This window comes from Cyprinodon tularosa, unplaced genomic scaffold (genome assembly GCF_016077235.1).
Source record: "Cyprinodon tularosa strain WSP-4 unplaced genomic scaffold, ASM1607723v1 ctg154, whole genome shotgun sequence".
Taxonomy (NCBI): Eukaryota; Metazoa; Chordata; class Actinopteri; order Cyprinodontiformes; family Cyprinodontidae; genus Cyprinodon; species Cyprinodon tularosa.
Genome location: NW_024038375.1, coordinates 469,982 through 493,356, shown reverse-complemented (window position 1 = coordinate 493,356; position 23,375 = coordinate 469,982). Strand labels below are relative to the sequence as shown.

Here is a 23,375-nt window from a genome sequence, read left to right as displayed (position 1 = left end):
AACCAATGGCTTTTGATGGACCAGGTAAGACACCTCACAAGATTATCAAGATCACTACTTTCTTACAGCATAATTGATAATTCTCTGAAAGGTCCTTTCAAACATTGTGACAACCAGATATTAATGTCCACAATTACTTTCATCTTTGCCCCAAAGTTTGAAAAAAGGCTAAATCTTTTAGAAAGTAATGAAAATAAAAATCCTTGCAGGTCCCTGGTATTGTTCAATTCAGTTTATTCATATAGCGCCAATTCACAACCCAAGTCATCTCAAGGCACTTTACTGTTCACCAGATCATACAGTCAAATTGATTCAAAGTTTTCAATCTAAGGAAAACCAGATTGTCATGATGGGTGCACGGAGAGTGACCCAATTATGCAGAACACCACTAGATGGACACAGGAGTAAAAGTTTAACAAGTTTATTTGGTCACAAGCACACTGATATGACTGGTTCTGGTTCGGGCCTGGAAACTGGTTCACCGGAGTCTGCGTAAGAGACAGTTCAGTTAGCGTTGCACTTTGGAGCTTGCTTTCTTGATTGTTACTGATTGTACCTTGAGGGTTCTTGTAGATAGCTTTGAGAGGGTCACTGTTGGATCTGGAGAGGAGTTGATCAGCAGAGTCCGCAAGCTGCTTCAGCGTCTTACTTCTATTTTTGAGCAGACCTTGGCTTTGAGTTTTCCAGCTCTTAGTCCTGAGCTGCATGGAAGTTCACTGAGGTTCTTCAGGTTTGGCTCTGAGGGTAGGCTCGGCAGGTTAGCTCTTCCTGAGCTCCACAGAGGAGAAACTGGTTTCCTGGAAGACAGAGACAAGGATTAGAATCCAGGCTGGATTCAAAAGTCACAAAGATTCACTGAGAGTCTAGGCTTAGGCGCTGACCAACTGGATCAACACTGCGGCGTTGAGGCAAGGTCTGAAGACAGCTTAAGTAGTGGATCCTCTGATGATCTGATGGGCTGCAGCTGTGCAGAAGGCTCACTCAGGAGGATCCACGGCGGACTCTGCTGGAGAAAGATGGAATTTCTCCAGCTCCCAACAGTACCCCCCCCCTCAAAGACCGCCCCTTGGCGGTCCGGAAGAGGTCGAAGGGCAGGAACGCTCGTACTCCTCGATTAGGGCAGGGTCGAGGATGTACGAGCCCGGAACCCACTGGCGATCCTCCGGTCCGTAGCCCTCCCAGTCGACGAGGTACTGCCAGCCGCGACCTCGTCGACGGGAGTCCACTATGCGACGGACGGTGAAGGCGGGATGACCGTCGACCTCCAGGGCGGGTGGTGGGGAGTCGGAAGGTGGGCACAGAGAACTCGAGACGACAGGCTTCACTTGGGAGACATGGAAGGTTGGGTGGATTCGGAGAGACTGAGGCAGTTGAAGACGGACGGCAGATGGATTGATGACCCGGGAAATCTTGTATGGACCTATGAACTTGGGTGAAAGTTTTCGAGAGGGGAATGTCTCGAGTGGACAGCCATACCTCTTGGCCTTCAGAGTACTCGGGGGCGGGACGTCTCCTGGAATCTGCGAAGCGTTTGTTTGTCTCAGATGAACAGTTGAGGGTTGCGATGGTATCTGTCCAAACTTTCTGACAGCGTCTGATGTGGTGGTTGACTGACTGGACCGAAATCTCTCTCTCGTCTGCGGGAAAAAGTGGAGGTTGATAACCGAGACTGACCTGAAAGGGAGATTGTCCAGTGGAAGCAGATCTGAGGGAGTTGTGAGCATATTCGATCCAGGTTAGATATTGGCTCCAGTCGACGGGATTGTTGGAGGTGAGGCAACGAAGGGTTGATTCCAGCTGCTGGTTAATCCTCTCTGCTTGTACATTGGATTGAGGATGATAGCCGGATGTCAGAGAGGATTTACAGCCAAGTGCAGAACAGAATGCCTTCCAAACTTGGGATATGAACTGGGGACCCCGATCCGAGAGGATCTCCTGGGGGATACCATGTAAGCGGAAGACATGTTTGACTAAGAGCTGGGCTGTCTGGAAGGCCGTGGGAAGTTTCCTAAGTGGGATTAGATGACAGGACTTCGAAAAACGGTCAACAATGGTGAAGATTGTGGACATACCTCGAGAAACAGGGAGGCCAGTGACGAAGTCAATCGCTATATGGGACCATGGACGCGAGGGAACCGGAAGTGGCTGTAGCAGGCCAGAAGGAGGTTGATGTGAGGCTTTGTTTCGGGCACATGTGGAGCAAGCCAACACATACTCCTTGACATCTCTATGGAGGGTTGGCCACCAGAAGCGTCTTGAGATCAAGGCGACGGTTCTACTGACCCCCGGATGGGCGGAAAACTTGGCAGCATGCATCCATTGGATGAGACGGGACCTGACAGAAGATGGCACATAGGTTCGGTTAGCTGGACCGTTACCTGGATCGGGTTCTGTAGCTAGGGCGGAGTTGATTAGATCAGTAATCTCCCAGGTAACCACTCCTACAGTGCAGGAAGCAGGAAGAACTGGTTCAGGCATCTCAGGTTGATTGACGGAGTAAAGACGAGAGAGAGAATCAGGTTTGACATTCTTGGATCCGGGTCTCTAGGAAATAATGAGATTAAACCGTGAAAAGAATATGGACCACCTGGATTGACGGGGATTGGCTTGTTTGGTTGACTGGATGTAAGCCAGGTTCTTGTGATCCGTCCATACAAGAACCGGGTGCTCAGCTCCCTCCAGCCAGTGTCTCCATTCCTCCAGTGCCAATTTGATGGCCAACAGCTCATGGTCTCCCACATTGTATTTCTGCTCTGCGGATGAAAGTCTACGAGAGAAAAAGGCGCATGGATGGATCTTTTGATCCGTGTCAAGTCTCTGGGATAGGACCGCTCCAACACCAGAATCTGAAGCGTCCACTTCGAGGATAAACTGTTTAGATGGGTCAGGCTGTATTAACACTGGTGCTCTGGAAAACAAAGACTTCAATTTCTCAAATGCAGATTGTGCCTCAGGTGTCCATTGAAAAGTGCGTTTGACAGAGGTCAGTGAGGTTAAGGGAAGAGCTGTCTGGCTATAGTTCCTGATGAACCGACGATAAAAGTTTGCAAAGCCCAGGAATCTCTGTAGCTGTTTGCGGTTCTCTGGAACTGGCCATTCTAACACGGCTTTTATCTTGTCCTCAGATGGTTTAACCTGGCCGCCCTCGAGCACAAACCCCAAAAAGGTGACTGAAGACTGATGAAATTCGCACTTCTCTGCTTTTACGAACAGCTTGTTCTCCAGTAGTCTCTGCAACACAAGGCGGACATGTCTTTTATGTTCAGAAAGGTTCTTCGAGTAAATGAGTATGTCATCAATATAGACGAACACGAACACATTTAAAAAGTCTCTGAGCACATTGTTCACGAGGGCTTGAAAACAGGCTGGAGCGTTAGTTAAACCAAAAGGCATCACCAAATATTCAAATTGACCCAAGGGGGTTTTGAAGGCTGTTTTCCACTCATCTCCATCTCGGATCCTAAGAAGATGATATGCATTCCTCAAATCCAGTTTTGTGAAAACAGTAGCCCCTTGAACAGGTTTGAATGCTGAGGCGAGTAGAGGAAGTGGGTACTTATTCTTTATTGTAATTTGGTTCAAACCTCTGTAATCGATACATGGTCTCAGGGAACCGTCCTTTTTGCCAACAAAGAAGAACCCGGCGCCCAATGGAGAGGAAGATGGGCGGATTATTCCAGCAGCTAAGGATTCATTAATGTACTTCTCCATGGTTTCTTGTTCAGGTTTGGAAATGTTGTATAATCTGCTGCTAGGTAGTGGTGCTCCAGGTAATAGCTCAATGGCACAGTCATATGGTCTGTGTGGAGGTAGGGACGTAGCACTGACCTTACTGAAGACAGGACCCAAGTCATGGTACTCGGAAGGAACAGAAGAAAGGTCAGGAGAGTCCATCTCCCCCCCACCTCTAGGAGACCCCACCAAGGGGGCAGCCAAACAGAGGCATGTTTCATGGCATGAAGTTGACCATGATTCCAGGTGACGATCAGTCCAATTAATGTGCGGATTATGTTTCTCCAACCATTCGAAACCAAGCACCAGGGGAGAGCATGCGAAGGGAAAAACAAAAATGTTATTGTCTCTCGGTGGTTACCTGAAAGAAGTAGCTCGAGGGGTTGAGTTTGATGGGTGACTTGGTGGAGTCTTTTCCCATCAATGGCAGAAACACAAAGAGGTTGAGTCAGAGGAATTGTTTCTATCTGTAGTTGTTGGACGAGGTTCAAATCAATTAAATTTCGTTCACAGCCTGAATCGATGAATGCAGAGAAAGAGAGGCTTTGATTAGCACAAAACAACGTGGCTGGAAGCAACAGTCGAGGAGATTTTTTAGTGTTAGTTTGGCCCGCCAGACTCCTCAGATCCTCTGGCGGGCCCAGGCTTTTGATTTAGCCGGGCAGGAAGCCCGGCTAAACCCGGATCCATGGGTTCGACATCTCTTTCACCAGAATGAGAGGCCTGAATAGGCAGAGGGAGAGACTGGGCCTTAGGTCTCTGTATGGGCAGCTGCTCTGTGGGGGAAGAACAAACAGTCACGTTATGTGAGGCAGAGGAAAGTGTCCCCTGACTTCTTGATTTAGAACTGTTTCTAGCATGGATTCTATTATCCAATCTGATCGTCAAACGAATTAATTCTTCGAGGGTAGCTGGTTCGTCGAGAGTTGCGAGCTCATCCTTAATGTGCTCATTTAATGCCATAAAATAGGCTCCTTTCAGAGCGCTTTGGTTCCATCCGGAAGCTGCCGCTTTAACCCGGAAGTTGATGGAGATTTCTGCCACAGAAGAATTTCCCTGCTTTAGATTGAAAAGAGCTCGCGAGTCAATAGTTTTATCAGTTTCCTGATTGAATACTTGGGTAAATTCAGAAATGAAGTCAGAGTAATAGCAATTGAGGCTATCATCGGAGGCAAATCTTGCCTGAGCCCACTCCAAGGCTCTTCCTGTAAGCTGAGAAAGGATGAAAGTTATCTTTTTATAATCCGTGGAAAAACTGCCTGGAGAGTTCTGAAAAATTAAACGACATTGAAACAAAAATCCTTTGCAGTCTTTCATGTTACCAGAAAATCTCTCTGGAAGACTTGGGCGGAACTCGGATGACGTCACTGCTGGTGACCTCGGAGGAGGAACTGGACCCGGAAATGGTTGAGGTGCCGGTGCAGCATTAGCGCTGTTCAAGTAGTTAGCATAGCTCTGAAGCATATGATTATGAGTATCAACCAAGCGATATAACTCACGGAGCGTTTGGGTTTGTCCTTGAATTTGGGCATCCTGCTCCTCCAAGCGACGGGTGAGGTGATCTGCTGGGCCTTGAGTTTGGCCGCAGTGTTCTGTCATGATGGGTGCACAGAGAGTGACCCAATTATGCAGAACACCACTAGACGGACACAGGAGTAAAAGTTTAACAAGTTATTTGGTCACAAGCACACTGATATGACTGGTTCTGGTTTGGGCCTGGAAACTGGTTCACCGGAGTCTGCGTAAGAGACAGTTCAGTTAGCGTTGCACTTTGGAGCTTGCTTTCTTGATTGTTACTGATTGTACCTTGAGGGTTCTTGTAGATAGCTTTGAGAGGGTCACTGTTGGATCTGGAGAGGAGTTGATCAGCAGAGTCCGCAAGCTGCTTCAGCGTCTTACTTCTATTTTTGAGCAGACCTTGGCTTTGAGTTTTCCAGCTCTTAGTCCTGAGCTGCATGGAAGTTCACTGAGGTTCTTCAGGTTTGGCTCTGAGGGTAGGCTCGGCAGGTTAGCTCTTCCTGAGCTCCACAGAGGAGAAACTGGTTTCCTGGAAGACAGAGACAAGGGTTAGAATCCAGGCTGGATTCAAAAGTCACAAAGATTCACTGAGAGTCTAGGCTTAGGCGCTGACCAACTGGATCAACACTGCAGCGTTGAGGCAAGGTCTGAAGACAGCTTAAGTAGTGGATCCTCTGATGATCTGATGGGCTGCAGCTGTGCAGAAGGCTCACTCAGGAGGATCCACAGCGGACTCTGCTGGAGAAAGATGGAATTACTCCAGCTCCCAACACAGATGATTGCATCGACTCATTGACTCGGATGCAATCCCTCACACTAAGCATGCTTGTAGTGACAGTAGAGATAAAAACTCCCTTTTAACAGGAAGAAACCTCCAGCAGAACCAAGCCGAGTGTGAGTGGCCATCTGCCGAGGCCGACTGGGGTTCCAGGAGACAGAAGCAGAGATACAAAAAGCAACTGTAAAAGGCGGCCTGCTCTAGGAAACACACAGCCAGGCAGACAAGCTCCGAGCAAACTCCTATGTTAGAGGATGAAGAGAGCACATGCAGCCAGTCATAGTCAGAGAAACAGGACTACACTGGAAAACAGGCTGATCTCCAACATCTATAAACAAAGGTGTTAATGGCAGCAGCACAGCTGATATTTCTCTCCAGGATGGTGTCACAGCCAAACAAGTTCCTTGTCCAAGTCCTTCTCAGTTCTGGCTAAAAGATTAAAAGTGGCACTGTTGGCATTGTTTTTTATTATATGCAAGTTATTTGACATATGAATGTGTTTATTAACAGCAAAACATCCAACGTCCAGCTTGCTCGACACATCTAATCTCTAGTGACTAGTTGTCTAGAAGAGGCTTCCAGCCTCTCCTCCTTTCACGTAAACATCTCTCCTTCTTAACTGTCTTCACTGCCAGCATGCAAATTGCCTCTCTATTACACAACTCTGCAGAATCTATTAGTTATATCTCTATATCGCTCGTTATGCTCTAAACTTTTTCTCATAGTAGCTTTGCCTCCTCTCTGCCTGTTTGGCTGTGACACCATCCTGGAGAGAAATATCAGCTGTGCTGCTGCCATCAGCACCTTTGTTTATAGATGTTCAAGATCGCCCTGTTTTTCAGTGTAGTCCTGTTTCTCTGACTGTTATTGGCTGGATGTACTCTCTTCATCCTCTGACATGGGAGCTGGCTCGGAGTTCGTCTTCCTGGTTGTGTATTTCCTGGACGGGACCACCTTAAAAGTTGACATTTGTATCTCTGCTTCTGTCTCCTTGAACCCCAGTCAGCCTCGGCAGATGGCAATAAACCTCAGACAATTAAAGATGTGCCACTTTGTAAAAATATGTGCTATTGTAATCAGAAGTCTCTCTATAGGCTAATTTGTCTTATTTTGAAAAACTCACAGTGAGGGAGAAGGGCCTAAAAATGTTACCAAATAGTCATTGGTGGATATTCAGGTTTTGGTTGTAGGATAGTGAGAGGACAGGAAGTGAAGATGGGAATGGCTGAGCTTTGGCCATCTATCAAAAGAACTATTGTTTGTGGCCCATTTTTAAATAATTTCTATCCAAGGAGGACACACTATGCTGAATTCCACAAATTAAAAAAACTAATGATTGGATAGCATTGCTTGATTTAGGTAATTAGGAGCTGGCCTGTAAAATTTGAAGCTATTGAAGACCACTTTTCCAGCTCCCAAATGGACCTCGAATTCTGTGCTTTTGTTTTTAGATTATGAATTGTGAACAAATTGTTACTATTTATTGCATGGTGTTTTGTTCTTAACATATGTAGGAAATCGATTTATAATAAGAAAATGTTTAGTTATTCTTTTTATTATGTTTTAAAATGACTTTCACCTTAGATTTACAATAACCAGATTTTAGGGTAAATCCAAACATGGTTTGATTTTTGAGTGCTATCCCTACTTTTGGGACCATACTGTCAAGGTGAAAAGTATATCTGGGATGTTAGTTGAGATTTTACTCTTGCATTGGTTTATTTGATGTGACATGTTGTGTAATTTTTAAAAAAAAAAGGTCTTTAGATAAATACTCTTTAATATTATTATCTATCTTTTTATGTAGGAAACATGGATTCAAGTTTTTTTTCATCATTATATGCAATATTTAAAAAATGGTAAGACATCTCACACATCTACCATATGCAACATAACAAAAAAATCATCCTCAGTATCAGCAACAATAATTGTAACGTCATCTGCAAGGCTTTCTTTTTCATTAAACATAATCACGTAAATAAGATAAATATTCGTACTTACCTCTTTTTTTGACTCTTTCCAGGCATTTAATTGTTTTAAGCAATATAATAAAATACTTTAAAGAAAAACCCTCATTAAAATATAAAATTCCAGCATGTTTTAATCATTAAAAATAATCAAAATAAGAGTAAAAAAAAAATAATTTATAGATTTTCATCTCCATCTCCTGATACCGTCTCGCCTGTGTCCGACCTTTAAGACATTTCAACATCTTTTTCTGAATCCGACATTGCAGCATGGTATAGACAATTCACGTTTACAGTTTGAAGAACACCTACTTGCTTCTGATGATTTCCTTTGGCGTCAGCACAAATGTGATGAATAGACAATGTTAGACAATGAGGGCCGGATTTATCAAGATCCAATTTTGCGTGCGGTAATTTGCGCTCGCAAACTGGAATTTTGCGCGAGGGGCTGAACCATGGTTTGCGGGTGATTTAACAAGAGCGATTGCGTAACTGGTGGCAGGTGCAAAACTGTTGGAGACGCCCTATTTAAATGATGGTTTTGCGCGTTTGGTGGTTTGCGGCATGGCGAGTTTGGACAGCAAAGAAGTGTGACTGTCACACAGAGGAACGCTATATGTAAACAAATCTGTAATAAAGTAAACGCTGTTGGTGAAACCTTGCGAACAGTGGATGAAGTAAAAAGAAGATACCAGGATATTAGAAGGCGAACCAAAGAAAAACTGGCATATAACAAAACATCTGCGAACAAAACAGGAGGGGGCACAGTAGATGAGATGCCTCTGACCAGCATTGAGGAACAAGTACAGCTGACGCTCTGTGAGGAGCAAATCACTGGAATTGCAGCTCCAAAATGGCAATGCTGGATAAACGATATGTTTTGATTGTTTCCTCGTTCATTCCAAAAATATTCACACGGAGTGAAAAAATGCGTTCTCAGCGTCTCCTTGCTTCATTTCGATGTCTCCTTCTTGCGACAATAACCGCTGCCATGTGTGCGCAATTACGCATACAGACCATTTGCACCTTCTTTTGAAACGTGTTAAATATAGAGTCAGATACCGTAAGCAAAATTGCTTTCAGGTTTGATAAATCACTTTGCGAGTGCTAAATTAATATATTTACTTTTTCTTCTCCCACAAGACGCACTTTTGCGTGTAAACGCCCCATATTGCATATTCATTGCAGAAAAAGTACTAAATGGATAACAGGCGCTATTTAGCACATTTTAAAGGCCAAATCCTTTTAGCACGCTGTTGATAGATCAGTTTGTACATTTTTTAGCGTGCGCAGTGAAATAGCTCACGTTTTTATACACGCAAACCTTTGATAAATCCGGCCCTGAGTGTTTGTGTCAACTCATCCAGTGGCGGATCTAGACTTTTATCCTTGGGGTAGCAAGGGGGTGGCCGAGTGTATTTTAGGGGGGCAATGGTTTATACTTAAAAATAGCAAAGTTTATGCACTAGCGTTAATGTCGCAGCAGAAAACACCAACCGTCTGTAAGCAATCGAGTGCTGTATACCTGTTCATGTCACGTTTAAATTATTATTCACTATCATTTATTTCTACATGGACTTACAGATGTTGGTCCTGTCTTATGTTCTTCTTTGACATGTCATGAGTAATGACTTATCATTCTTGTGTTATACTCTATATGTACACACACACACACACACACACACACACACACACACCCACACACACACTTCTTTCAACATCAAACTTCCAGGGGCTACAGATGAAAGCCAACTAGTCTGTGGTTATCTTTGGTGCATAATTTACAAGTTAATTAAGGCTTATTGACCTTTCTTATATAAACCTTGTAAGCAGTAATTTGCAATCATATTTAAGTAGCCACATACTAAGCAGACAAAAGTTGCAATTTTGAGTACAATTTGTAGTTTATTTATGCACAAAATGAATATGGTACATTCTTCAACTCTCTGATAACAGAAACACAGATCAAAGATCCCACTCACCCAGCATACAAATTGTTTTCCCTACTACAATCAGGGAAGCACATCTTCAGGCTCTGGTTGCTCTGGGTCTGGGTCGTCGTCCTGCTCAGAAGCCTCAGAGCCTTCCTCAGAAGGAACTATATTGTGAAACAATAATAACAATGAAAATAATATAAATAAATAATGTTAATGTACTGACTGAACTTGGCATTTCTGACTTGCTCTGACCTGATGTTGGTGGGCTGTGTTGTGCCTGACACTCCTCGGTAATGGTTCCAGGTTGGGACCTGTCATCGTCTTGGTCCACTCTCACACCTACATAGTAGAAAAATATTTATTTAATAGTATGATCAAAATCAACAACCATTGTCTAAAACTGAACATACAACAATAACCAACATTCATAATAATGTTTAACATAACTTAAAATGACTGAACTGAACATCTGAAATAATGTTAAATATAATTTAAAATAACTGAACATGTGACTGCTTCTGTATGTTCAAACCTGGCGATGATGACAGGCTGGATTCTGCCGGACTTTCCTGACTAGTCCCAGGATGAGGGCTGCCGGGGCTGCTGATCTGCTCTAAGCCTGATCTGTTTCTCTTAAAGTAGTTATAAATCGTGCCTCCCTGTCTTTTCATTGTCAACCGGGAAAAAAACGTTTTGTTACTTATCAAAGCAAAATGCAACATTTCGTGTCCAAAATGATGCACAAGGAAATTAATGAATATAGACTACATTTTTACAGCCTAGAAATATCAGAACACAACAATAATACATGTCTAGTGACTGCAATCTATCCATTCAATTAAGGTTTCAGCCTGCCATAACTTTACTGGCTAACTACATCGGTCGTGAATTATCTACGACTAGTAATGCCCTTCATGACATGGGCAAACGGTTCTGATCAAAGATATTGCTGGTTTCATAATTCAGAAGGTTCTAGACACGGACATTAAAAAAAATGAAATAGTTTCTGTTCTCGTCAGCAGTATTTTTAGCAGATGTGGGCATGAAATCACAGAAATTGACACTGAAACCCATCAATATCACCCACCTGCACCTGTCTGTTTACAGCCAGACTAGCTTCTAGCGGCCCTTCGTGAAAAGCAAGGGCTTGTCCTTAACATTCTGATTTATGAAACAGACATCAATTGAACAGAGGATGATCCTCATTGACTGAACTTATCAAACTCTTAGTTATTGAGCTTCTTTTATGAATATAATCTGTGGTTGTGCAACCTACTCACCGATATAAGTCAGTCGGTCCAAACGAGAATAAAATCCATCTCGAGAGCGCACAGCCTTTTCCCAAAGAATGTTGTTTGTTAACTAATGTTATGCTTGTTGCACTCGGTGGCTCCACAGCCGCTTTAGTTCTTCTTCTTTCACCCTAGATTCACGACTGGAAAGGGGCTGCATAGCGCATGCTGCATTGCGCCATCTACTGTACAGGAAGAACATCGCAGTCAAAGACTTCAGACGTGCAACTGTTTTAGCGGTGCCGTCAATCAGCTGGGGTGGCAGTTGGGGTAGCCAATCAGATTTCGGGGGAGTCAATTGCTCCCGTAGCCACCCCTATAGATCCGCCCCTGAACTCATCCAATTACACTATTTTTCATTAGATGTAGATGGCACCAATGATCTGCACTGGATGGCACACATGACGTGAAATTATGTTTTATAACATTAAACCGAAGCCAAGAGTAACGTTTGTTTTAAAAATGTAAGGAATAGAAAGTACAGATACTTGTGTGAAAATGAAATGAGTAGAAGTCAGAAGTAGGAAGAAAAATAAGTAGTGAAGTAAAGTATAGATACCTAAAAAGTGTACTTAATTACAGTAAAGAGTATTTGTACTTTTTTTACTTGACACCTCTGTTTATTTTTAAAAGATTTAAAGTAAAAGAAACTTTAGTGACATTATTAAATTCTTACTAAACCATGTCATTCTCTCCATTTATGCTTTATCTGCACTTTTATTGCATTATCTGCACTGTTCTGTAAGTTATATAGATCACCCCAACATGAACAGCTTTGTGAAAGGCTTTCTTGTAAGGAATTCAGTCCTTAACTCTGATTTTTTTGACAGCAAATCTTGTTTGTAATTTTGAATTGTGAAAAGTAAAACCCTTCATAGACACTTTTTCTGTCTTTAGATCCAACCTTAGTTTGGAAATAAGCCTTGCATATAGAAAACGTTCAGTTTGGTATATAGACAATTTCCTGATTCACATATTTTATAAATCACCTGAACGGACTTTTTTTTTTTTGTTTTTTTTTTTTTTTTCTGGCTTAATGAGATAAGTGGGCTTTAGGCTCCACTGCAAGGCTTTGAACCTGGGTTTGAATGGAGACAAAGCCATTCTCAAGCACTTATCAAGATGCTAATTTTGAGCCTGGATCAATATTTATTTTCGTTTCTGTTCATGGTGGAGAATCCTGCTTCACAGCAGCAGGTTGAGCCAAACATACTCAAAATGTGCAGTAGAGGTGGGTGGATCGATCCTAGGATCGATACTATCGATACCAACACTGGTATTGATATTGAACAATATTCACTTAACTAGATACTATTTATTCTCTCCTGCGCGCACTAAGTGCAGCAGATTCAGCAGTCTGCTGCTGTGTAATTCCAGCGCTTTGCTCCTCCCCCCTCGCCTCTCGTCCCCGGCTCAGCACACAGGCTCAGCTCAGCTCTCACTACACATACGAACAACAGCGCTTCTCAGACCCAGGAGAGATAGAGAGACCATCGGAGCAAAAAAATAACATAAATGAAAACAAACATGTATGGTTTGTGAAAAGCTGGTTAAATGCAGTTTAAATAAGCACATGAAAAACTATGAGCAAGAAAACGTTGAGAGGAGACGAAACTTTGCTCATTGCCCCAACAGACCCTCAGACAGACATGAATGACATAGGCGTTTTAGACCTCCAGAGAGTATTCATGTTGAAAAGAGTGATCGCCTTTAGAACCAGTTCATATTAAAGATATAATGGAGGATTTTCATGAATTTTTGAAAAGACCCACCCTCTCCACTTAAAAAGAAATGCACATGCATAAGCATGGACCCACTCCTGAGAGGGAACGCTTATTAAAGGGGAACACCATTTTTTTTACATTGCTCCCTTGATTTTACGTTATTACATCATGTTCTACTCACCCATATGAGTTTTGTGTCATTTGGAGCTTTTCCGAAGATATTTCGGTTTTGTTATATCCAAGTAATGCCTTCCTTTGGGCAACTAGAGAACGATAGAGAGAACGGAATTGCATGGAGCACAATGCAGTTCATAAACTCCGGCATGCTGTGGTCCAGGAAGGTGCTACGTAAACATGAGTTAGACCCTGGTCATCAAGCTGCTGTTCCTGCGGCCACGCACACTACACGTTTGCCGGTAGCTACGGCAACAGCCAATGTACCACTGTCTGTATGCGAGTTAAAAATAAGGGCTTGTGCTTTCCTCCCCGAACACGACCTCTCATTCACACTAGATATAGATGCACTTTTGCTATCTGCTGAATGTTTTTGGTATTAGATTTTCAAAAGTCAAATGATCCCATGCCCCAACACCCTCCTGGCATAGCTTGAAAATACAAACACACATGCACGGGCTCCTCTAAGGGCTGTGTCCTGAGCCCACTGCTGCTCACTCCAATGACACACAACTGCATCCCCAGGTTAACCACCAAATACATTGTGAAGTTCGCATACGACACCACAGTGGTGAGCCTCATCAGAGACAACAACAAGCAGGACTACAGAGAGGAGGTGGAGCAGCTGGTGGGCTGGTGCAGAGACAACAACCTGGTCCTGAATGTGGAAAAAACGAAGGAGATCATCGTTGACTTGAGGAAGAATCGGCCTAACCACGCTCCACCATTCATCAACAGCTCAGCTGTAGAGCTGGTCAGCAGGACCAAATTCCTGTGGGCGCACACCACAGACAATCTTACCTGGACAGGTACCTCAATGGTCAAAAGGGCACAAAAGCGCATGTACTTCCTGCAGAGGATGAGGAGAGCCCATCTGCCCCCCCATCCTCACAACCTTCTGTAGAAGCACCAACACTGAGCCCTGACCAACTGACTCACTGGGTGGTGTGGAGGCTGCAAAGCCGCAGACTGGAAGAAGGTCAGGAGAGTAGTGAGAACTGCAGAGAGGATCATCAGGGCTCCTCTTCCCTCCATAAAAGAAATTTTATTCAGATGTGCGTGTCCCGAACCCGTTACATCATAAATGACCCCTCACATTCCCACTATGGACTGTTCTCCCTGCTGCCCTTAGGGAAGAGGCTTCAAAGCATCCAATGCAGGTCCAGCAGATTCAAAAACAGCTTCTTCCCTACTGCCATTAGACTGTGTGTCTTGAGAGCTGTACTAAACAAAATTTAATTTTGTATAAACCCTGTGTGTAGAAAATCACAATCTGGAAGACTCTGATCACCTTCACCCGAACCACCTGCAATGTCCCCTTCAGCTCCAGCCAATCAACTCAAGGGCTGCACCTTCTCCAAAACCAATCATCTTGCGAGATCCCCTTCATTTAGCTCCTGCCCCAGCTTCTATCCTCCACACGCAAGCACGCTTTCACCCACCTCCGAACCATCTCCTCCCTCACTCTTAGTCCCACTTACCCCCTGGCTTATTTCACTACCAGTGTCCGGGCCCCAGGGGAAGCCTGATCTAGCACTTTTCTCAGTTACCCATCCAAGCTTTTGTTGATTCACAGCATCAAAGTCTTCTGTCTGGGCCTGAGCGCCAAATAACTTATTTTGTTTATGTCTTCATCTGCTTCTGTCTCCTTGAATCCCAGTCGGCCTCTGCAGATGGCCGCCCACACTGAGCCTGGTTCTGCTAGAGGTTTCTTCCTGTTAAAAGGGAGATTTCCTCTCCACTGTTGCTGCATGCATGTTTAGTGTGAGGGATAGCAGAGAGTCAAAGAGTCCACGCAATCAGCTCATTTTCCTTAGATAGATATATTTTAATGAATATGATATATGATATAAGAATATTTTCCAATTGCAACATTTCTTTGTGAGTCTCTTCAGGTTAAAATGTATTTTATATAAATTAAGGTTAAACATTGTTTTTCAATTGTCTTTTTTTATGAAGTCATAATTTGAAAACTGTTTTTTGGTTTTATTTAGGTTACTTTTAACTCATATTGAAATGTTTTTAATATAGACCATGTATCTGTGACAGAAAAGTGAAACTTTTTTCTTTACAGTCAACATAGACAGTTCGACGACACACAGTGTGGACATTTTACAAAGGACAGTGGGCATGACAACATCTGGTAAAGTATTGAAACAACAAATTACAATCTCTATTCCAACAAAATTTTATAAATGTGTTTGCTTTTCATAGCTTATGTTGCAGCTTATGTTGGACCATCTGTCTCTCTGTCTTTCTATCTACATTTGTCTTTGTTCCGTAAAAATTCAAAAAATATCCACTGGACTTGGTTTTCAAGATTTGAAGACGTTTCGCCACCTCTCCAGGAAGCTTTCTCAATTCAAATGTCTGGATCCGCAGTGAGTTTGAGTCTTATATGGACAAGGCCCTGTATTGCTTGGAAACATGCAAATGGTAACCGATGAATGACTCGTTTAGTTCCATCGTTAGCCTGTTATATCTGAACCTGTCTATGATTCTAGGGGTCGGTCGTTAAGGAGGTATTGTTCACCGGCTGGAGCGGGTAGGTGCTGGTGCGGGTAGCGACCTACCCGCTCCAGCCGGTGAACAATACCTCCTTAACGACCGACCTTTAACAATCATAGACAGGTTTCAGGTATTACAGGAGACAATCCCCCCCTTAATGGCAATCCCCCCTTTAACGACCGACCCCTAGAATCATAGACAGGTTCAGATATTACAGGCTAATGATGGAACTAAACGAGCCATTCATCGGTTACCATTTGCATGTTTCCAAGCAATACAGGGCCTTGTCCATATAAGACTCAAACTCACTGCGGATCCAGACATTTGAATTGAGAAAGCTTCCTGGAGAGGCGGTGAAACGTCTTCAAATCTTGAAAGCCAAGTCCAGTGGATATTTTTTGAATTTTTACGGAATGACTATGACCTGGATGACTGAGAACCTTCATCAGCATTTGTCTTTGTCTCTTTGTCTTGCCTTTTGTGGCAGAAGAATATCACTGACAATTATTTTGTGTTCATCTGCTTCATCTCATAATAGCCAACAGGCCTAAATCAAATAAAGCACTTTTTATAATTTTTTTTCTTTATACTTCATCAAATACACTGACTAAACTAAAGCTAAAAGCAGTGAAACTAAAAAAAAAACAACAAAGAAAAGATTTAAATGAATTAGCAGTTAAATAAATGGTTACAGTATTCTTTGTTTAGAGTAAATAGCAGTTTGAGATTAAATGGATTATTTGGTTAAAGGGGGATAAATTAGAGTACGGATGAAATTACCAGATTGACATCACAGCAAGGTTCTCACCAGTGCATTCCGGTGAAAGTTGTCAAAATGTGACTGAAATTATACCTTTTACAATTGACTTAAATGAGTGTAATTGCTGCGGAAAAGGGGTTGTAAAACCTATTAACCTTCCTAATCTACCAATGTGAGAGAGAAACCTGTCAGTTTGAGGAAAGTGAGTCGTCCATCCATCCGTCCATTTTCAGTCACATTTATCACTACTGGTGCGGGAGAGGTGCTGGTGCCTATCTCCAGCTGTCTACGGGAGAAAGGCAGGGTACACCCTAGACAGGTTGCCAGTCTATCGTCGGGCGAATGTGAGTCAGCATAGTTAAATTTTGTATATTTTATTGAACTTGTTAGGGTGTATCTACCTATAGAAGTGCCTCCCTTTCCATTTTACCAAGGAGTACCAACAAGGTTTCTGACTCATGCTAATTTACATGTGCTCACATGTAAGTAAACACCTACACTCCCTTCAACAAACATAGGCCCAGTTCCAATACTTGCACCACACTCTACACACCCTCAATAATGAGTGCCTTGCTTGAAGTGCAGATACAGTTTCGAGTACAAAGGTTACAATCGTGCCAAAACTAAAGTATTCGGACAGTGTGGCTTACATTGACTAATCCATTTGTATTGTCACTGCAACTTCATAACGGTTTAGCCTGTCACTGCTTTTGCAATCATACTGCTGCTACTCTCATGATCCTGGCACTGGTGGCTGGCTTGATTTCTCATTCCATTCACCTGTTTAAATCCGCTCAGTTTCTCATTACTGTTTGTCTGATCCACCGGTTTCCAGCTCCTATATATGCTGCTTGTTTTCCAGTCACCAGTGCCACATTATTCAAGCTGTTTGGTGAGAGTAACTCTAGCATTCTGATTATTGTTCTGGTACGATTTTATTTGATTGTGACCTGTTTTCTGTCTTGTGGATCTTGCGTGTTGCTTTGACTCATCCACTCTGTTAGTTTGATCTCTTCTAGACTAATTCCTGGATTCTACCGGCTTACCGAACTTGGACTGTATTTCTGACCTCGGCTTGGATTCCCTTTCTTGTCAGCTCTTGGTTCTTCTTTGACTTCGGCTCTCGATATTCCCACTGTTGCTTCTTGGCGTCGGTTATCATCAGTTCTGCTAATCACCTGGAGCTCTCGGAGCTCCACCCACCGCAAGCTTTAGACAACTTCAGCTGCCTCTGATCTTTCCCACATAGCCATGCCAAAGTCTATGCCTCTGCCTGCTGTCTCTGACTGTCAAGTACCACGTCTGCGTACTCCATAATTGCATATGGCTAATACGGAGCAGTGCAGAGCTTTTCTAACTCGATGTGAAATCCACTTCGAGCTGTAGCCCTCCTCATTTCCATCTGATCGGGCAAAGCTGGCTTATCTCGCTGTTAGCGGGCAGGGCAAACTTATGGGGAACATTGGAATGGCAGAATAACTCCTCTCTGTGCAAATCCTATGAGGATTTCTGAGGAGCTGGTCCATGTCTTTAGCCTCATTGTACCCAGCAGAGATGATTCAGTGGGGTTATTGAAGCAGGGAAGAGGTAAGAGGATCAGGCTCTCTAGGAAGGGGGAGGATCCTGCTGAGCCGGGCCAGGCTTTCTGCCTCCCCAGAAGTTCTGCTTCCTGTGACTCTTTCCTGTGACTAGCCTTAGATGGACATCAGCTCAACCAGAAATCTCTTATGACTAAACTTGTTGAGCTGTTGGTGGGGAGGGAACCATGTTGAACTTTTAGTTTTTCTTATCAATGATTCACCTCAGATTCCTGTTATATTGGGTTCTATCTGGCTAACTAAGCACAACCCGCATATTGACTAGCAAAGGGTTGAAATTTGGGTTGGTCCATTGTTTGTTCGGGTTCTTGTTTATGATCGGCTAAGTCCAAAATTTTGGGGTACTCTGTTGATCCAGAGTTTTATCAGGATCTTACTAAGGTCCCCGAGGAGTACCATGATCTTTGACAGGTGTTCAATCAGTTCATTAAACTGATTAACTCAGCATTTAATCAGATTTAGGGAGCTCAGGGATTTCACCAAGCTGGATCTCCACAATGCATATCACCTGGTGGGTTTAGGGAGGGTGATGCGTAGAGGACCGCTTTCAACACCCCGAATGGTCACTATGAATATCTGGTGATGCCTTTTGGGCTCACAAATGCACCAGTGGTTTTTCAGAACATGGTTGTGAGGGTCTTAGGGACATGGGTTTTTTTTCTTCTCTTCGTTAACATTAATGACATTTTCATTTACTCTTCAGACTTGATCAGTGATCAGTGTTGCTTCGCCTTCTTCAGAACCAGTTATTCGTCAAGGCAGAGAGGTGTGAGTTTCACGTGAGCACTATCTCTTTCATGGGCTTTGTTGTCTCCCCTGACCAGAACTCCATGGATCCCTTGGAGGTGTGGGGTGTCACCAATTGGTCGGAAGCAGCTTAGAGGTTTTTCGGATTTGCCCATTTTTACCACCGGTTCATTAGGAACTACAGTCAGGTGGCAGCGCCCCTTCATGCCGTCACATCATCCAAGCTCAAGTTTTGCTCGTCCAGTCTGGTGGATCAAGGTTTTCAGAGGCCCAGGGCCGCCTTCACCTTGTCTCCAGTTCTGGTGTCCCCGACCCCAAGATGCAGGTTTTTGTCAAGGTAGATGCTTCTAGTACCGGTGTCAGGGCGGTGCTCAGTCGGGAGGCTGAGGATGAGAGGATCCACCTTTGTGCTTTCTTTTCCAAGAAACTGTCAGCAGCTGAGCAGAACTATGATGTCGGGGATATAGAGTTGCTGGCAGTCAAACTGGCTTTTGAGTAGTGGAGACAGTGGCTGGAGGGTTCCAGTATTCCGTTTCTGGTTTGGACAGACTATACAAATCTGGAGTACCTTAAGTCAGCCAAGAGACTTAATCCTAGACATGCTAGGTGGGCACTGCTTTTTGGTAGATTCCATTTCTCTCTGTCTTACAGCCCTGGGTCTAAGAATAGCAAACCCAATGCTTTGTCCAGGGTGTTTAAGGTGGACAGGGATTGTCTCAGTGGGGCTGAGGAGAGTGTCTTGCCTGAATCTCTGAGGTGTGCTGTCTCCGTGGTTAACATTGAGCGGGAGGTTAGACCTTCTCAACCAACCTTCCCAGTGATTGTTGGTCTGATCGTCTGTTTTGTTCCTAATGCTCTGAGAGGAAATGTCATTGAGTTCTGTAATTATTTTGTTCTGTTATCCTGGTATTACTAAGACTATTCACATTGTTCATTCTCAGTTTTGGTGGCCTTCTCTGTCTGTAGATGTGCGAGAGATTGTGGCAGCCTGCCCTCAGTGTAACCAATCCAAATCATCCAAAATGCCTTCCTCTGCTTTTCTCCAGTCTTTGCCCATTCCATCCCTGTCTTGGTCCCAGATTGCCATGAACTTTGTTAAAGGGTTGCCTTTCTCTGATGGTAACATTGTCATCCTCACTATCATTCTCTAAGACGGTGCATTTGGTCCCTCTGCCAAAAAACTTCCCAGCTAAGGAAATGGGGGAGGTCCTGGACCATAAGGTTTTTCCGGCTCCATGGTCTCCCCACTGACATTGTCTCTGACAGGGGTCCCCAGTTTATCTCCCGGTTCTGAAGGGAGTTCTGTTCTTTGTTAGGGGTCTCTGTCAGTCTCTTATCAGGTTTTCACCCCCAAACGGATGGTCTGACAGAGAGGGCCAACCAGGAGGTTGAAACTAAGATCTGCATCCTCTGTGAGGCTGATCCCACCAAGTGGGCCAGCCAAATCCCCTGGGTCGAACATGCCATTAACTCAGCTCCCTCTAGCACCACTGAACTTTCTCCGTTTTATGTTGTGTTTCGTTTTCAGCCACAGGTGTTCATCATGTCAGGTTTTATTCCATCCACCTTTCTGCTCTTAGGTGCCAGTGGGCTTGGAGATGAGCCAGGAGGGCCATCTCTAAAGCCCTGGTTGGTCAAGCTAAGGCTGCCAACCGCCAGAGGGTTGCGGCACCCACTTACATGGTGGGTTACAGAGTTTGGTTTTCCACTAAGGATCTGCCTCTTAAGGTCCACAGCAAGAAGCTGGTTCTGCGCTTTGTTGGGCTATTCCCTATTGCCAAGGTGGTGAAACTGGTGGCTGTCCACCTCCACCTCCCTCGTTGTTTAAGGATCCACCCCACCTTTCATGTATCTTGGGTTAGACCTGTAAAAACCTCCAGGTTTGTGCCCAATTCTAGGTCACCTCCACCTGCAAGATTCATTGATGGGGACCTGGTTTACACAGTCCACCGTATTCTTAGGTATAGGCGTAGAGGTAAGGGGAGGGTTGCTTCTCAACCTCCCAGGTCCTGGGGACAGACCCTTTTCAATTGGATAGTTCAGACAATTAAGTAGCCTGTAACCTTCTGCTCTCTGACTCCTAGTTAATGGGGAGGTGTATTCTCATATAATTGGCCGGAAATCATGGTCTCTCTCTTCTTTCCCTCTTCATAGAGAAACTATCCAAGTAGTATGTTGTCATCAAAAAAAGGTCTAAGTAATATATTAACAAGAAATGAGATTGGTGTTCTTCATTTAAGCAGTGCTTATTCATCCTTGCAAAGGAGAACAAATGCAGTTTTTATAGCCAGTGTGCTTTCTGTTCTGGTTAGACAAAAGATTGCCCTAGCTACAAAAAGGTAAAGAAAAATACAGGGAGGCTTTTACACTCAAAATAGACAGTTTTCCTCAAAAAGAAGGTTTGTTTGAATGACCTTAAAGTAAAGGAGTGTAGCTACTTACCAAAACATCCAACACCTCTAATCCTCTTTCATAGGAAAAGTCAGAATTCTAACTTTAATCTCAAAATTCTGAGAAAAAAGTGATAACATAAAAGAGAAATGTAATGATAAGTGTATCCGTAATCTAATTGATGCACAGTATGACTTTTCATAATCTCTAGGGATAATTCAAGTACTCAGTCTCTGCTTAGGCCTGTGTAGTAATACAGGATATGTTCAGGCTTTTACAGGCATGTTGAGATTTTTTTATGTTGGGGCTTTCCACAAAATTAGAGCTTTTACACAAACTTGTCTGTTGCTAGTTCCTGTTTCTCACAGATTGTTGCTGAAGACTGAAAATACATCTCTTCCACTTTGCTTTGATGTCATTGGAGCTGTCATTCTTAAACTTCTTCACCACCCCAACAAGGGTCAGTAACAATTCTGTTTGGGCAATTTAAACCAAAAATGCCTCTCAATGAAAGTCTCATATGTTTCCCTGTTGAAATAATCTTTATTTGATATCGTTGGAATTAGAGCTGTATGTAAATGGTCAGCTGGATTCAATTACAAATGGAGGCTTTAGTACGATTGCTATTCACCTCAATGCTGACGAGCATGTTGAGGTTAATACAGAGGTAATCAACATTCAACAGGGTCAGTCAACAACGCGCTACATTGGACAGGATCCCATCACAGTTGGAAGGTGACCCTCTTTTTTTTTTATTCATTCATCCTCCTGAAAACAGAAGAACTTAATTTCATATTCATTTCATACTCATTTTATATAGCTTCTGAATTACGCTAACTTGAAAGTACAGGACCTAATGAACATCATCTTTATAGGTATTTTTGTTGCACCTGCCATGATAAAAAAAAGCATAATAAATGCCTCTTAGAAAAGTATATGCATGTAACTTTATACCCAGCAGCATAAGTGTGTTGGTAATTAACTGTTTTTGAAGTTTATTTCAAATTTGTGAACTTTTTTTTTCTAGCTTTACAGTAATCCAGCGTGACAAAGAAATTGATGTTGCAGTAGAGGACGTGCGTTTAGTCATCTATGTTCATGAGAAGAATGGCAACAAATTTTTGTGGCCTGTTTTGCGGCAGAAGCCATTTGCCAACAACACCGAAGGGATTTTAGGTCAGTAAAATTTCTTTTTTTTTTCTTCAGTCTATGAACATTTAGAAAATGTGTATTGTTGTCGCTTCTAGGATATCTGTAATAGGTTATGATCATTCATATAAACCTCTTAATGTTACATGTGTCATTTTGATTTAGCTTTAAAGCCAAGAGATTATGAGGAGGTTCAACAACAATCTGATGCAAAACTGAAGATCAAAAACAGAGAGATTTCTGTTTCCAGGTAAATGTTTTGACCTATCCTTTTTTATGAATTTACAGCTTTAAGGAAAAGGTTGTTTAACAATGTATTTCTTTTGCAGTTCCACTGCAGCTGACTACAGTATTACCAATCCTTTGACAGTGCAATGCTGGCTTTTGTCAGCTGATCTTGCCCTGGAGAGAACCTTGAATGATTACATTAATTCTCTACTTTAAGTGGAAGCTACCTTCAAATTGGGTTAAGGAAAGATTACAATACAACACAACTGAAAGTTGTAAAGCTAAACCCACCTATGTTGAGGTGCAATACCAAACATGTAGATCATGCACGACAATTTAATAGCTGGTCAGTGATTGCTAAATTCTGATTGTTTATTAATAAATTAATGCAGAGATTGTGGTTTATTTTTGGGGACCCTTAATTTTGTTGGCTAGTGATTTGTTCTTGCTTTCTGTCATACAACTTAAAGTTTCCGAAAAATAACATTTTACTCAAACCCTGCCTAATCACTACTGATAAAAGAGCATGAAAAATTTAATTAAAAAATGCAACAGCACAGATTTTCTGTGCAATAGCCATTTCTGTAATAAAGCATGTGCACCAAGAGTTCAACTGTGTCAGTGATATTCTTCTAATAAATTACCAAAATCCACAGGATTGAATTTGTCAAAAGGTTATACACATAACAGGGTTGGTTTGTTTGGAAAAAGGGGGAGTTTTTCCTCTACCAGTGGCCTGGCAGCTTGAGAGTTCTGCACAGTATCTTTGCTGTTCCTAGAACTGCACTTTACTGAACCGAGATGCCTGATGTATTTCCAGGGATCTGCTGTACTCACTCCTCAAGTTTGGGGGTCACTGCCCTGAGTGCCCC

General features: G+C 43.0%; 1 protein-coding gene across 1 annotated transcript; it reads left to right on the top strand.

Moving 5' to 3' along the window:
• LOC119780001 lies at positions 1-23,111 on the top strand. Its single transcript, XM_038279887.1, has 7 exons — positions 1-24; positions 15,197-15,265; positions 21,479-21,586; positions 21,693-21,861; positions 22,154-22,302; positions 22,441-22,525; positions 22,605-23,111. Exons 1-7 carry the CDS (start codon positions 6-8, stop codon positions 22,717-22,719), a joined length of 714 nt encoding a protein of 237 aa, XP_038135815.1. The 5' UTR covers positions 1-5; the 3' UTR covers positions 22,720-23,111.
• The last annotated feature ends 264 nt before the right edge of the window (positions 23,112-23,375 follow it).